Source organism: Colius striatus, chromosome 1, assembly GCF_028858725.1.
Source record: "Colius striatus isolate bColStr4 chromosome 1, bColStr4.1.hap1, whole genome shotgun sequence".
Classification (NCBI taxonomy): Eukaryota; Metazoa; Chordata; class Aves; order Coliiformes; family Coliidae; genus Colius; species Colius striatus.
In genome coordinates this window covers 183,959,255-183,976,506 of record NC_084759.1, presented here as the reverse complement: position 1 = coordinate 183,976,506, position 17,252 = coordinate 183,959,255, and the positions used below count along the sequence as shown (strand labels likewise).

Here is a 17,252-nt window from a genome sequence, read left to right as displayed (position 1 = left end):
AGTTCTGGGCTCCTCAGCTCAAGAGGGACAGGAAACTTCTGGAGAGAGTCCAGTGCAGGGCCATCAAGATGATCAGGGGAATGGAATGTCTTTCATACAAGGAAAGGCTGCAGGAACTGGGGCTGTTCAGTCTGGAGAAGAGGAGACTGAGGGGAGATCTTATTAATATTTACAAATATGTAAATGGTGAGTGTCAGGAGGTTGGGGCATTTCTTTTTCCTATTGTATCTAGTTACAGGACAAGGGGTAATTGGATGAAGCTGGAACACAAAAGGTTCCACTTAAACATAAGAAAAAACTATTTCACTGTGAGGGGGAGGAAGCCCTGGCACAGGCTGCCCAGAGGGGTTGTGAAGTCTCCTTCCTTGGAGGTCTTCAAGTCCCACCTGGACACGAGTTCCTGTGTCACCTGATCTAGGTGGACCTGCTTCTGCAGGGGGTTTGGACTAGATGATCTCTAAAGGTCCCTTCCAACCCTACCATTCTATGATAAAAATGAACCTGTTGCTGCAGTAAAAAAAGGTTAAAAAACAAAATTAGCTTGGGGAAAAAAATTAAAAAGGCAGGAAACTGCATAAAGGGTTACTGTTTACAGTGGGGAGTGATTGTCAGTGGGATTCTGTGGAGATTGATGCTGATGCGTGTCCTGTTCACCAGAGTTGTTAGTATGGAAAGGAGGCTGAAATCGGAAGGTGACGAAATTTGCTGCTGTACTGACAAGTTGGAAAAGCCACTCACAGCACTATGTTACTGGATGACAAAATGACAGATGAAATCCAGTGTGAAGGAAAGTAACACACATAAGGAAAACCTTACATATGAATATTACATATTACACTGTGGGTGGCTGCTGTTTCTCAGAAGAGAGATTATGGTGCATATGTGGGTAGATATCTTGGAACATCCCAGCAGTCAGTGGTGGGATGAATACTTAATTAGTGTTACCAATCATTTGGAAAGGAAGAGGGCAAAGCAGCAAGCATCAATTAGTTCACTAAGCCCTTGGTGAGTGCAAGTCTACCAGTGGAATAGTGTGTTTGATTCTGGCCACCCCATCTCCAAAGGGATAAACTAGAGCTATTTTACCTAGGAAAAGTGACAATTCAAGAGTGAAATAGTGAATAAACCCACCAATAACATGGATGGGATAAACAGGATATCATTGTTTGCTATCTCTGGCCAGTATTTGTGATTATCACCACTGACAGACCATAATGCAAGAATTCAGCAGCACCAAATTCCTTCATAGATACAAAATAAACTAGTTTTGGGTGACAAAAGTACAGAGATTTTGGTGATTTGGCAAACTAAAGGCAGAAAGACAGGAAAAAGAGATGGAAGATATTATTACATGTATTCCTTTGAATGCAACCTTCAGCTCTGCAGATTTCTAACCCAAAGATTACTGAAATCAAGAAGGGTAATCTGGGACAACTATTGTTTATATTTACCCTTTTTTCCTATTTTTACTTTTAGCCATAGTTTACTAACACTGGCAGTGAGCTAGAAGGAACTTTGGTTTCAGAGAGTTTAGCTGGTCTTGTGTCTTGGCAGTGGAAATTCGGGGTATTGACATAGCATTTCTCTGTGACAGGAATGTGAAAGGTGATATGTAACTTATTTAACTAAAGACCATGAGCCAGAAGAGGTAGCCAACAACATATGAAACAAAGCTCTGCTAAAGGAAGCTCACAGACTTTCCTTCTTATGTTTGCCTAGTAAGTTGTAGAACTGCCACTTTTGAAAATGAAAATAATTGCTACATCAAAAAGAAAAAAAAAAAGCCTCTTGCATGTAAATTGTTGTTGTACTGGCCACCAGGAAATCCATAACAAAAAGTGACTGGCAAATGGAAATGGAATAGGTAGCACCCCAAGCTTTGTGCAGTTTTCCCTGCTTTGAGTGCAGCAAAGTGAGTTGGATTCCTTGCAATCTTCAAGTCACCTTGAGGAACTCTGAACCTATTCCCTATTCATTGCCACTGATGAGCATGGACTCTCGTATCTTCAGCAACTTCTCCAGACACCAAAGTCCATAGGCATGATCATTTTCAGAGGCAGATCTTTTGGGGAAGCAAAGGATTAGGAACATGAAATGAGCCCATCCACCCACAGGATCACAGTCTACGTGTCTTCTCTCCATGTGTTCCTGGAGCTGAAGAGGCAGGAGCTCAGTGATATGTGGCTATATATGCTCCTGCATGTGGTCAGAGCAGCCTTGCCCTAAACACTTGCCTGAATGAGTACCTGTCTCTTTTCCTTTGTAGGAAATGAAATGACTAAAGCTGGTAAACGAACCAGCTGGTTCAACCACAGGGAAGCCCCATGCACTGGCAAAAACATTTATATCCTGCACCATTTAGTTTCTATTGCAGCGTTCATTGTGCTAAAGGAGTAGCTGTTAGAGCAAGAGACACACTTTACCAACACATGACGTAAAAATTTGCCAACACTTGGTAAAATGCAGATCCCTGATCCTGGCAGATGTGTGTGATCTGATGGCAGAAAAAACAAACACTTAAGTTTTAGTGCATCCAATCTGTAACATAGTTAAGACGAATAAGAAGCAATTTGGATTATTTTGTTTCAATTTCAACTGGCATATCATATTCTATCTTTTCACTTTAGAGAAGAACACAGTTGCTTCATGCAGTGCCACAGAAGGTTTTGATTTTAGAAACTCAGTGGTCTGTGGTATGAAGACATTTTGTTGTGCAGTTCTAACTTGTACCTTACTTGTGATCCCCCAAAGTATTAGACACTGTTCAAAGCCATCAACTAATGATTTTCAGCCACTTGAAACAGAAAAGAGGGACCATCATTATTCAAACATAGCCACTGTGCATATGCAGTCATTAAACTTGTAAGTACAGCATACGTGCCTCTAGAAGTAGGATAGAGGATTATTTTTGTGTATGTGTGTGTAATTTTCAAGCATATTTATGACTTTAACAGAGAAATAGATCCTTATATGTATATATATCTATATGTCCTAGTGATGTATAGTTCTATTGAAATGTTCTTTATAAAATTTACTTCTATGAAATTCTAGAGGCTTTTCCATAAGAATCTCTGAACCTGGAATTGCATGCAAGCCTCTATTCACAAAGTTTGCACATTAGAGCTTTAGCAGACAAAGCTAAGAACTAGTTTAGGGTGTTAATAAAATGTTGATAGATTGTTATGGCAGTGTTTGTGTACTGAAGTACAGATCTTATTTCTTTCTGGGGACTGTATTACCCCATCCCTTGTAACTGACAGCTTGAAATTGAATGGGATTTCATTCACCTATTACATGATGTATCTTTTTTTAGAAAGTTGTCTAATTAGAAGATTGACTGATTACAGAAATGTGACGGTAATATTTTTTGAGGAAACAGCCCTATAAAGTCACCTGTGTTAGCACCAGCCAAATTACAGGAGACCCAGAGGCAATGGTGGGAGGGCTCTGGGACTCACTAGTGGACCCCATGTCTTTTAGCTGGTGATGCTGTAAAACAAGAGGCAAATTTGCCCAGCGTGAAGTTGACAAGTCTGTGTTTCTTCTGGTAACCAGCCTAATATCATAGCACTATACTGATTCATGTAAGCTTACCAGCTCACTCTAGCCTCGCATGAGAATCTCTGTAACTGTGGTGTTGTATGGTATGTTTCCTTACTGTCACTACTAGACAAAAAAAAAAAGACAAGAAACTCATACTTTTCCTGCCAAAGTGACATGAGCCTCTTACTAAATTTGTTAATGGAAGAATTGCTGTAAAAGACACACATAAAGTGGTGCTTGACATAAAATTTGATGTTAATGGCATATTTTGTTCATGTTCTGTCCTCCTCATTTTAATAAAATCTCAATGTTCACAATTTTATGGAAACATTGCAGCTGTTCTGTGGTGAGATTTCTCTTTTAGCTCAGATGATTGAGTGACATCACAGATAGGTATTTAATAAATCATAACAAGTACCATTCTACATTTTAGTGCACTATAGTATGAAAGTTAAAGACCAAGTATTCTAACAGCTAGATATCTCTTCCTCTAGATCTTTCAGCCAAGTCACTTGCAAAACCCTGGAACAGGATAAGGAGGATTTCCTGTCTTACACTGAGTAGAACTATTGTAAGGTGGATGTTGGATTCTGCTTTGCTTCCTCATTGTTGAAAACTCCTTCCTCCTCCCCAGTACATGATTTCTTTATGATCCTAACAATATTTCTTGTTACTGCACCACAGTTTTTCTCAGGATCTGGACTGCCAGCAGCAGCAATTAATTGTGGTTGAACCAAATCCCCAGCCAGTCTTGCCATTGCCTGGCATGGAAACTTGGCTACAGTGTAGGAACAGCAATAGCCATCAGGCACCCAAAAACAGACACATGGGAGTTATCAAAGGAAATTGTTCTTTGTTTTCTAATATCCCTTAACTTAAAAAGTTCAATTTTCCAAAGTTTAATACCAAACCATTGTGACAAGCATTGGTAACTACACCTCAGAGGTGGCAATTCTCACAAAGATTGCATGCTTTGGCCTCGTTTTGTTTTAGTTGATGGGCTGGAGATTGGCAGGAGATGAAGAAAGTATGAAATTGAGATTGATGACATTGGCCGAGATGTGTTAACAGGAAAGGTTTGGTGGAAATACATCTATTTTGAGACAAACTTGGAAGGGGAAAAAAAGGTTTATGAAGAGAAAAGAAAGCATGGTAATCTCCTTCAAAAAAGTGTGGATGTTATTTCTAAGATTAGCTTTGTCTAGACTTTCTGACATGGGTTTCATTTATATAAATACCTACTATCCTATGTGCACTACTGTCAGAAAAAATGAGTGGATACTGGGTGCAAGAAAGCAGAGTAGAAACTAAGCACCTTTTTATTCATTTTCTATGAAGAAAAAAAACCCCCACCCTTGTTTTATCTTCCCTGCCCAAGAGATCCAGTTTGCTAGAATTATTGGCCTTTGCCTTTTAATTCAGCACAACTTGGAAAACAGAGTCAAACTCCCTTCACAAGTTCCTGCAGTGCAAGCTCTAGTACTTTCTGTTTTCTCCAAAAGAGTTGTAACACACTGATGGAGATGCTGAAAGCTGTTATCTGTCATCTTGTCCACACCTCTTTCTTCAAATTGGGAAAAAAGAGAGATGAGCTCCCCACTTTTTCTGATTAGTCCTTCAAAATGTTGCAGGATCAAAACATTAAGTAAAGGGAAGGAGACTTTTATGGATTTTAAGACTTTTTGTTTCCCTGTGACTAGCTTTCATATGGGACGAACAGCATCTCTCTGGGTACTGTGAATAACACATTTTGGCCCCTGTCTGCGTTTTTCAATTAGGTAACCCATCAGACTCCTATCTAACCTCAGTCCAACCCTCAATACATACCAGTTTCCTCTTCTTGAAACAGAGGCTCCTCATCTTTTTCCACATCGCCTTTGACAACTCTAATTCCACATATGGACAGAAGAAAGTGGGAAAAACAACAGTTGGAGTGGGTATTCCCCTTAGCAGTTTAAAAATGATGTAAAATCTGTAACTTCTTTTATCTTTATGGCAGAATTGCCTGAAGCAAGGCCCAAAATCTAGTGTTAAAGCTGGGGAGACTGGCATCACTGAATACTCCTTGAATGATTCATCTGGTAGATTCCTTTTAGGATTAGTTCTGTTTTACAATGCAAGCTCTTAATACAGTATTTTTTCCCTCTTTTTTACACTAGATTGAAAAATCTGATTAGCTAAAAAGATGTACATGTCTTTTAACATCCTGGTAGATAACCGAGACATCATTTTCATTGTTGTATTTGGGTTATTTTGCCTAACTGAAATTTAAAGTGCAAAGTGTAGCAGCTCCTTCCACTGCTACTCCAGATTGTATATATATTCTGTTTTACTTTCTAAAATCAAAATCTTTTTATAGGCCAATCCATGCTCTTCCTGAAAGTTAACTGAAAAAGTTTGATATAAAATCTGTTAAGAGCTAGAGTGAGAAAGTAACAGAAAGTATGCACATTTTCTTCAGAATATTGGGACTTCTGTGGTATTTATGGATGCACTTGTATGTTACATACATGCAAAAATTCCTTCCCTCATTTTAAGGTCTTTCAAGCAGAATGATTACCACAGCACCTTCCTCCACTCTAGATTCTGTCACTTTCATGATCCCTGCTAACTTACTCCCTTCTGAACCATATTTAGTTATACAGAGTAGTCACATTCTCTGTAAATGGCAGTCAGGAGATCTTATACAGCCCAATGCTGCAAAGAGACAAGCCTGTAAGGAAACGGATCTAGCCACAAACATACAAGCTGACACTGCAGATTGTATTTATACAGGTCATTGAACTATGCAATGTAATAAATATTGCAGGTTTTTGTCCCTTCTAGCTTCTCCAAGTGCTTGGTCATGACTTGGATACTCTCCACAAGTCATAACAGCATTATCAATTTAAAATAAAATATTATCTTTTGCAGTGAGATCATTATCTCTTATAGTGAGACTTTCATAGAATCTTAGAATGGTAGGGGTTGGAAGGGACCTTTAGAGATCATCTAGTCCACCCCCCCTGCAGAAGCAGGGTCGCCTAGAACAGGTCGCACAGGAACATGTCCAAGCAGGTCTTGAAGACCTCCAAGGAAGGAGACTCCACAACTCCTCAGGGCAGCCTGTGCCACTGCTCCATCATTCTCACGGTGAAATAGTTTTTTCTTATATTTAAGTGTTCCAGCTTCTTCCCATTACCCCTTGTCCTGTTGCTAGCTGCAATAGAAAAAAGGGATGTCCCAATCTCCTGACACTCACCCTTTAGATATTTATAAATGTTCAAGATCACCCCTCAATCTCCTCTTCTCCAGACTAAACAGCCCCAGTTCCTGCAGGCTTTCATCGTATGAAAGATGTTCCATTCCCCTGAATAGTCTTTCAACTCTATTTGATTTTGACTTTAACATTTGTGTCCCAGCCTTGCTTTTGTGAAAAACACTGGGAGATGCAGAACACTAGGTCAGAGCTGCATGTCACAATCCCCAAGTCATTTGGCTTTCTGGCAGAGGGATGTACAGTTGGGCAAAGGAGCCATCAGATGATAATGTGAGACAGCAAGCCTGGCACGTAGTGAAGGCCACTAAAACGATAGCAGTCATTGTTATTAAATGATTGCTATTGATATAATGTACCTCATTTCTGTGCAATCTTTTTCCCCTGCTTTAAAGGAAAATTAATTAAAAAGGAGAAAATTGGGTGAAGGGCTCCTCTGGGCAAAATGTTATGCTATTGACATTTATTCTGATGTCTTGATTTGTCTTACAGTTGCTTTACAAGTGTGTATGTAATTCACTTCAGTGTGATAAAAAGCAATGGCCTAATAATTCCCTACCAGCTGCTGAAGTGAAAGTAGAAAGGAGAATGCATAGTTGTAAGAAGGAGAGCATTTTCTGCAGATTTAATTTCCATTTTTTATGCAGAGTTCATTCCAGATTCAGCAATGCAAACTTATACTTGCTCTGAAAACATTTTCCTTTTTGTGTGCTTTTGTCTACTTTAAGTTCCTTCTCTTGGTCCTCCTGTAAATGTGCTCAGACCTGTATTCTCGATCTGAATCTATCTGTAGGGCTGTGTGATCAGCAGGGAAAAAATGACATTTTTTAGACTTTCTCCACTTCTGAGTGTATTTTCGCTCTAATCTTTAAGTATATGTGTATGTGTAAAGGCACATATATGTATGATGTCAATTCAAACAATAGGACTTGGAAAAAGTAGTAGGTAAAATGTGTGTAGTTCACTTAGGAAAATACATCCTAACAAGATCAAGCTTCTACAACTTCTGAAAATTTCCTCATCCTGCATCCTACTCATATCATACTGAGGTCTAGATCTGTAGATGATTTAGGAGAGAACTGGACAGAATCACAGAATAATTGAGGTTGGTAGTGACCTCTGTAGGCTTAGTCAATCTCCCTGCTCTAGCAAAGCCACCTAGAGCCAATTACCCAGTACTGTGTCCAGCTGGATTTTGAATGTCTCCATGGATGGAGACTCCACAATTTTAGGCAACCTGTGGTCAGTCATCCTCATAATAGGAAAAGTGTTTCCTGATGTTCAGATGGAACCTCCTGTGTTTCAATTTGTACTCATTGCCTCTGGTCTTGTCATTGTGCATCACTGAAAAGAGCCTGGCTCCATCTTTACAGTCTTCCTGGTACACATTCAAGAGATCCTCTTCTTGAGCCTTCCATTCTCCAGGCTAAACAGTCCCAGTTCTCTCAGCCTTTCATAGAATTATAGAGTCATTTCAGCTGGAAAAGACCTTTAAGATCATTGAGTCCAGCCTTTGTCCTAGTCCTATCAACCACTAGACCATTTCCCTAAGCATAACATCCAACCATCTCTTAAAAACCTCCAGGTGACTCCACCACCTCCCTAGGCAGCCAGTTCCAATGCCTGACAACCCTTTCAGTAAAGAAATTCCTCCTAATATCCAGCCTAAGCCTCCCTTGGCACAACTTGAGGCCATTTCCTCTTGTTCTCTTGCTTGTTCCTAGAGAACAGACCAAACCCCACCTTGCTACAACTTCACTTCAGGTAGTTGTAGAGAACAATAAGGTCTCCCCTCAGCCCTCTTTTCTCCAGGCTAAACAGCCCCAGATCCCTCAGCTGTTCCTCATACGAAACGTGCTGAAATACTTTACTGGCTTGATTGCCTGCCTCTGGATCCTCTCCAGCACCTCCATGTCCTTCCTGTAGAGAGGGGCCCAAAACTGGACACAGTATTCAAGGTGCGGCCTCACCAAAGCTGAGTACAGGGGAATGATCACCTCCCTCTCTTGCTGACGACACTGTTCCTGGTACAGGCCAGGATGCCTTTGGCCTTCTTGGCCATCGGGGCACACGGCTGGCTCATGTTCAGATGGCTGTCACACAGCAAAGGTACTCCAGACCCTTGCTTATCCTTTGGTGTACTTTGTTGAAAATGTCCATGTCTCTCCTTTACTGAGAAAACTAGCACTGGACCCAGAACTCCAGGTGTGTTCTTAGCAGTCCTGAGGAGAGGGCAAGGATCTCCTGCCTTTGACCTGCTGACAATACTTTGACTAAGGCAATCCAGGTTACCATTATCCTCCTTTGCCACATCACTAGCTCATCTTCATTTTGGCGTCCACCAGGACTCTCGGCTTCTGCAAAGCTGCTTTCCAGCCAGTTGGCCACCAGTATGTACTGGTGCATGGGGTTGATCCTCCCTCAGAGAAGGACTTTGCATTTCCCCTTCATAATGTCCCTATCAGCTCATGTCTTCAGCCTATGGAGGTGCCTCTGGATGGCAGTATGACACTCTGGTGTATGAGAGGATGAATCCAGGATGAATCCAGAGTCTCCTCCATAAAAGAGGAAGACTGCTTGAAGTTTATATAGAATGAAAGATTTACCAAATCTAAGGCCAAAACTGAAATGAAATTTTAAGATAGCCTAGAGATGAAGAGAAAATGAAAACCCACATGCCAGTAGAAATTATTGCAATGTAAACAGTTCATACTCTCAAAACCAGAGATAATTGGTGACTCTGCTTAGTATTCTAGATTTTGTTATCTCTAAGTGCTGTGATGCTACTGTCTTGCACTGACCGATGAATAAAATATGTGTAATCAAATACATTCTTTCTACTTTCTATACATGCAATTTTATGTACTTGACGCTGAAAATAACATGTTTGTGGTGATACCAAATTGTAGTGCTTGCCTTTAAAATTTTTGCCCTTGAGGAATGATGTACAAATAGGCATTGCCTGCAATCACAGATTTATGGTACAGTGTCTATCAGAAAAGCTGTTCTATTAGCAGATGTGGTGGTGATGTTGCCCATAGTGAGTTCATGAGGCTACAGCAGTTAGAAAACATGGAGGAAAACTGACCTGTTTACGTGAGAAGGAGACTGAAATGGTCATTTCAGAAAAAAAGATTTTAAATGTGCTGATACTGGGATCACTGGAAATGTGCTGGGATGTGAATGTTGAATAGCTTCTGATGTGCCACAGCCAAACCCCAGCAAGCAACATGATATTCCATTCTGCTAGGAGCAAGCACCTCAGAACTCAACACATGGCAACCTTCTAGTGTCAGTTTTTAAATGGTATCTTATGAAAAAAAAAAAAGTTAAAGGTCCCTATTAAAGCAACATCTGTTTCTTAACTGCACTTTTTTTTAGTAGAAACAAAGATTTTTATGTAGTTTTGTGATTCTAACAACTGGTTTGTGTTATGACTAAATTTGGAAAAATGGATTTGCCATTTTTCCAAAGTATATCCAGAGTATATACAGAGAATGTGGTTCACAGTACAGTAAGGAGGTAGAGACTAGACTAAGATGGAACCTAAAAAGAGGAAGGGAGTAGACCTTTCTTCCTTCTCTCCTCTCCCCTTAAAAGCACAGAAAGACCTTCCCCTTCCTCTAGCTGTTACAATAAGAGGGACAACCCCACAGAGGGGATGGGGTCATGGGTAAATGCTGTTAGGAATGAAAAGGAGCAACAAGCAGTACCAGAACAGAAAGGTCAAGAAGTACAAGGTTGAAAAAGAAGGTGTAGCTATCTGTTGAACTGATTTTCAGAAATCTCATGTTGAAAGTAGTGTGAAATGTAGTCTGCTTCTATAGTTCATTGCCATTCATCATTTCAGCCAGTGAAAATTTTATTTTTGCAGTATTTTGGTGTGATTTTTTTCATATATTTGCAACCATTCAACATATTTGTTTCTAATTTCAAATATATAAAATGTCTCCATTTTTTTTTTCCTTGTCTCTAGCCATTCTGTTTTGGAACAGCCAACAAAAGCCTAACAGCAATAACAAAACAAATGAATAATTTTGGATGTAAAGTCTGTTTGCTTTGAAAAAGATCAGTATGTTGGTGCATCAAAATGTTGCCAGATCAGCTGTCTTTCCAAGAGAGATGATTCTAAATTGGGAGGCTTACAAAACAGATCAAAGGGAAGAATTTTTTCTAGGCTACTTCTTTTGAAGGTTCAGATAGTCATTACAGTATTCAGTTCTGATCTAGGACAATGTGAATGACACCTTTACTACATCTTATTTAATCAGGTCTCGTGATTATTCACTGCATATCTGAGATCAGAAAATGTCGTTGAGAAATCCAAAGGAACAAGACAGTGACTCACAAAGCCCGTGGTTCAGGTTAGGTAAAGGCAAAGGGAGAACTAAACAGCTGAATAAAATATGGTTTAATGATTGACAACACTACCACTGTGGTTTGTTCCAAAATAATATGATTTACAAGAATTAAGTGTAAATATAATCATTTTCTCAAGGAAGTACCTTGTCATTTATGGTTCAGCTTTAAATATATGGCACAAGGATGATGATTTTGGTTCAGTAAGGTCATGTTTGTGTAGCAACAAAAGAATAAGAAAATGTGCATGAAACAGAGAGGCAGGGATGTACTGGGTAAGCTCTCATCTCCAGGCTAAAGAGATGAATATACAGGTTGGTGAGTGTTTGGGGGACCTTTCTCCAGAGCTGACACTTTTAGGCTCTCATTTAGTGCAGTTGCCCTGCCCGCCTGTAGCTGTGCAAGTGAGGGCTTGCTGGGATCACAGTCCGTGACTGCCTGTATTTTCAGCCACAAATATGACTGAAACAAAGGTCATTTTAGAAATGGTTTTGGCAAGCTGTGTTGCCTCCCTCTGCAGCACAGGTAAATTTGATAAAACAGGTTTAATAACAGGAAACAAGTGGATGTCTTAGTCCTACATCCCTTCTTCACAGGCAAACACTTTTTCAGTTCATATGCTTTTTTAGAGACTAAAGGGAATCTTTATGTGAGAGCCTCATGACAAAGTACTGGTAGTAGAACAACAGAAATAAAACTGTAGTCTCATGATTATATTCTAATAGCTTTCTTTTTATTTTAAGAAATTTAAACCTCATCCCCCAAGTTAGTCCAATCACGGTCTCCAATGTAGCATTGTTTTCAGCTATTAGCAGGTGGTTTTTAAAGCCCTCTTTGGATGATACGTGGGGCCCACATAGTGAAGTCAATTGTTAGACAGGATATAATTTAGACTTCAGCTCTTTCTCTCAGTTTGAAATAAAATGATTACATTTCAGGAGAGCCTAAGGGAAGATTAAAAGTTTTATATCAAAAGTTGAATATTTTCTTTTGTTGTACACTCTTAAAGAAAATGGTATTCATTTAAAATAATGCATGTTCAGATGTATTTGAAAAGGCACTACTCGTAATTAGAAAGAAATTCATAAAGTATGCATGTATGAGAGAAGAAGACTGCAATCTTCATTTGAGTGTTTAGTCAAAGGTTTTTAACTCGGCCCTTTCTACTTTGTTCATAGAGTGAGATATCTGCAATGATGTGTTGTAAAGAACAAATGGTCTGTACCATTTAGAGAGCAGTGGTTAAGGTGACAAAAGTCTTCTGGGGCTCCTCTCCACAGGCAGGTTATAAAATCATATTATGGCCTCTGTTCCAGACTGGAAAATGGTCCTTGCCTCTTTTAAAAAGTGGTTCCAGGCAATAGCTCCACGTAATTATAGTTCTGGTAACCGCTGTGATGCCTCTCATTTCTTGTGTCCCAAAGTTATCCAAAGGCAGAGGCCACTTGTAGAATACAAAGTTGTAAAGCTGACATGAGTCTTAAAAAGAGATGGAATAGTCTAGATATGAACAGAGTAAGAAGTGAAGAATAAGATATGACCGACAGGATAAAGTTATTGTTTGATAAGGTCAGTTAGCTTTTACCGTTGATACCAGTGGGGCTATTTTACCAACCGTTTAGCCTGCTTTCATGGCTGATGAAATAAAAAGTGCAAGAACTGCTATCATGACTAAGGTGAGTGGCCGCAGAGTTGGCATCTTGAAGTTTTCATTTGACTTTATTGCACACCAAAAAAAGTTAATTTCTTACAGTATATTATTCTGTATTGAAAATCTTTATCTATTAGCATACTACTCTCTTAAGGCAGCACTAACAAGGTTTCACATTCATTTGCCTGATACCAATGATGCTTGTTTTTACATGTGGACACTTGACCATGGGAACCTAGGTTAACATCACCTCCTGAGCCTCCATGCTGCCAATTAAATCGACAGACAATAAAAAATATTGTGATTGACTGAGGATTTAAGAAGGGTGTGTACTCATGGTACAGAATGGTGACGGTCTGTGTTCAGTTGATACTGTCTCTTACAAAGGAGATGAATTGTTAATGTGCTGTTATTGTAGATAATGCACATTTCTAGAAGAACTGATGTGATGGGGAAGTTAAGACGACAATTAATGGCCACTGAGGAAGAAGACAGTTTATCATATCCTCCTTTGAATGTGACCACTGGAAATGATACATGCATCCTTTTTTATGCGAGTAATTTCAGCCTCCAAGCCAACAATTCAGTTTTTATAGATTTGACAAATGCAACATTTGTAACAGTGAATGTGACTACTACTTCGTCTGAGTGCTCAGATGTCAACACAACGTGAGTAGCACAGGAAATTTCATATCATAACACTGGTGATTCTGATAACTAATCAGAAATGGTGCAATGGCAAGTTAATAATTTCATTTTCTTCTTCTGAAGCATCCAAAACAAAAAACAAGAAATTGAATATTCTTAGAAGAAAAAGATTGGGTCAAGACCACAAAAATTGTTCAGATGCAGCCTCTCATTTTCACTTTTTTTTTTCCCCGACTTACCTGACTTCCTTCTTTGTTTATATTTGCTCAAAACAGGTTTCCCTGTGCCCAATCACATGGCCAAAAGAATTTCCATTGGCATTAATTGGATAATCATTTCATTGTAAAATTCCCTTGAACAGGTGTATTACCAGTTACTATGTAGTAATTCATCTGAAAGTACATTAATGAAACTTGATCTCTGTTTCCCTTTACTTTGAAGCACCTGCTTTAGGGTAAAACAACCTTTAAAAATATTTTGTCATATTTTTCTGTGTACTGAACCTTTGCTATATGACTTTTGTAATTGCCTGTTGATTTGGAATATTCTATTCTATATTAGAATATTTCTCTTAAATGTCACAATGATCTAATTAACGCTGACTACTCTAACATTAAAAATCTCTTTCTTATTCTTAGACTGTCATTAAAATACACAAAGCCAGTGAATGGAATCAGCAGCCTAGAGATAAGGTAACTTGTGATTTATTCTTTAATAGATCTTTGTGATGTGCAAAGCTTGTTTGTAAATTAGGAGGGGAAAAAAAGAGAAGTGAAAATGTTTTTCAAATTATGATTTACTTTCTATTCTGAGGAGTTACTGTGCAGGAGAACAATAATACAGGCTTTACATAGAGAATATATAAATATGCTCAGATGAGGTTCTGAAAAAGTGGTGGGAGCAAACAATAATACTGTAAGGTGCTGGTATATGCAAAACTGTGATTTGTCAATAGGATCAACCCACTATCCTGCCTCTGGGAAATCCAGCTGTGATTTCTAAGCACTTCTAGGTCTATTTGCATGACCAGGGTTGTATTTGGTCCTAATGTGGATTGTCAGTGTACTCTGTCAGAGCTAGCTGGTGGCTTGTAATTTTTTCTGCTCCGTGGCTGATGACGAGACCATGTTTCTCCTGTTATGAAAAGAAGGGAGAAAAATGAAGGAATGGGAAGACTTCTTAGGAAAACTCAAAGGGAGAACTTGCAGTTGTTGCTCTCACTCGTGGATTCTAAGGATGAGTAAAGCAGCTGCTACTGTTTGAGGGGTGCTATATGGCTGCATAGCAATCTCCATTATTTCCTCAGTGGCAGGAATAGCAGTTTAAATTACTTTTCTTAAGCTCTGGAAAAGATAATATGTCTTGTTATTGTCATTTAGGCACCTCAGTTAATCATTTATATTTATTTGTGAGGACTTGCACTGAATTAAATTTGCATATATCAGAGGATGAACTGAATGTTTGTTTGGGCAGCCGAAGAAGAAATGACTTTTGACATCTAAAATGCTTTTGACACCTTGAATAAGGAAAATTGAAATCCAAGGAAACCAAAGAGATCAAGTTTAATGTTACAATGTAGGAGACAATCGGGGCTTGAACAATATTTTGGTAGAAGAGTCGCATTGCACCAAGATGACCAGCACAAATTAATAAATACCATTATTTACACTGAGATAGGTCGTCCTACATTTAGGTAAAAGGACTCCCAGAAGGACTTAGGTTGAAAAAGTTGGTGGTGTGTTCAGAGTTGTATTTGGAGTACACAGACACACTTGCAATCATCATCATAGAAGATGATAGGTGACAAAACCACTGTGAGTGCTTTGTTATTTAACGTCTCCCCTTCCCTCCACTCACCTAGACCTTTGTGAAAGAACATAATGCACAGATAAGATTGCTGCTAGTATAGTATTTTTACTTTTTTTACTGTTGTAATTAGTGGTATCTAGGATCCTTGAGACTTGTCTTTGATTGTAGGAGTCAAGCATTTTTTGTCTTCAATACTGTGAATTATCAAAGGGCATGCATTTCCCTAAACACCACAGGGAATGAAGGAAACACTTTCCTCAGATCCTATTCCAAAAATACTGCTCTCAAACCAGGAGTCTGTCCAAGTTTTATCTTTACTCCAAGTCACAAAATATCACTTTCTCTGGTGCTGCCCCAGTGCTTCTCTGTCTGCTGTTCCCATCTCATTTTCATACAGCCAGACCTGCCAAAATAATGCCCTGGATTCTCATTCTGCATCTTTGTTCATACTAATGCAGGTCTTAACTGTTCTTCTGTAATGACTTTCTGTATGAATGAATCTATCTGCTTTCTACATTTGTCCTGAATTTGATCATCCTTAGCATAATACCATGCTTTATACTAAAACTACAGTTCCAAGAAAATATTATGAGTCATAGAGCACTTGAAAATCCTATGGCCACTGTGCTCCAAAACTAGCTACGAATGGATAGATCTTAGAGAGGTTTTCTTTAAAGTAATCAACAGGTTTTGCTCAACTATACAACAGCAAATTAAAAACCCCAGGGTGCTACTATAGGAACAAAATACTTCAGCAATTGGAACATTGATCTTGGATTTTGATTGCTGCAGCAGATCTAAGAAGATCAGAAATGATGGTAGTGCACACAACTGGACTTAATGAAGGTTAGTCAGATTTACAGTTAGTCACCTTTTGTTAACATCTTTTAATTAATCATAGAATCATAGAATGGTAGGGGTTAGAAGGGACCTTTAGAGATGATCTAGTCCAACCCCCCTGCAGAACAGGTCCACCTAGATCAGGTTGCATAGGAACATGTTCAGGTGGGTCTTGAAGACCTCCAAGGAAGGAGACTCCACACTCTCCCTGGGCAGCCTGTGCCAGTGCTCCCTTACTCTCACAGTAAAATAGTTTTTTCTTATGTTTAAATAGAACTTTTTGTGTTCCAGCTTCATCCCATTACCCTTTGTCCTGTAACTAGATACAATAGAAAAAAAGAGATGTTCCAACCTCCTGACATCCACTATTTAGATATTGCTGAATATTAGTGAGATCCCCCCTCACTCTCCTCCAGATTAAACAGCCCCAGTTCCTGCAGCCTTTACTCGTAAGGAAAATGCTCCAGTCCCCTGATCATCTTGTTGGCCCTGTGCTGGACTGTCTCCAGCACTTCCCTGTCCCTCTTGAGCTGGGGAGCCCAGAACTGGACACAAGACTCCAGATGAGGCCTCACCAGGGCAGAGTAGAGGGGGAGAAGAGCCTCCCTTGGCCTGCTGGCCACACTCTTCTTGATGCATCCCAGGATTCCATTGGCCTTCTTGGCCACATTGCTGGCTTGTGTTCAGTTTATTGTCAACCAGCACTCCCAGGTTTCTCTCTGCAGAGCTGCTCTCCAGCAGGTCAATCCCCAGCCTGTACTGGTGCATGGGGTTGTTCCTTCCCAGATGCAGGATTCTGCACTTGTCCTTGTTGAGTCTCATGAGGTTCCTCTCTGCCCAACTCTCAAGTCAGTTGACATCCTGCTGAATGGCAGCACAGCCTTCTGGGGAATCAACCAGTCCTCTCAGTTTGGTGTCATCAGGGCACTTGCTAAGGGAACACTCTGTCCCCTCATCTAGGTCATTGATGAAGATGTTGAACAAGACTGGCCCCAGAACCGATCCCTGAGGAACCCCACTGGCCACAGGCCTCCAACTTGATTCTGTGCCGTTGATCACCACCTTCTGATCATCACTCTGGGCTTTGTCATTCAGCCAGCTCTTGATCCCTTTCACTGTCCATTCATCCAAGCCACACTGCTTGAG

The 17,252-nt window shown here is 39.7% G+C and overlaps 1 protein-coding gene across 1 annotated transcript in view; it reads left to right on the top strand.

Moving 5' to 3' along the window:
• LOC104563193 (V-type proton ATPase subunit S1-like) overlaps positions 1 to 17,252 on the top strand; it is a 58,215-nt gene that overhangs the window by 29,015 nt on the left and 11,948 nt on the right. Inside the window, exons 7-8 of the mRNA XM_061988777.1 lie at positions 13,228 to 13,478; positions 14,096 to 14,149. Of these exons, the coding sequence (XP_061844761.1) occupies positions 13,228 to 13,478; positions 14,096 to 14,149 (305 nt within the window). The remainder of the gene's footprint in view (positions 1 to 13,227; positions 13,479 to 14,095; positions 14,150 to 17,252) is intronic.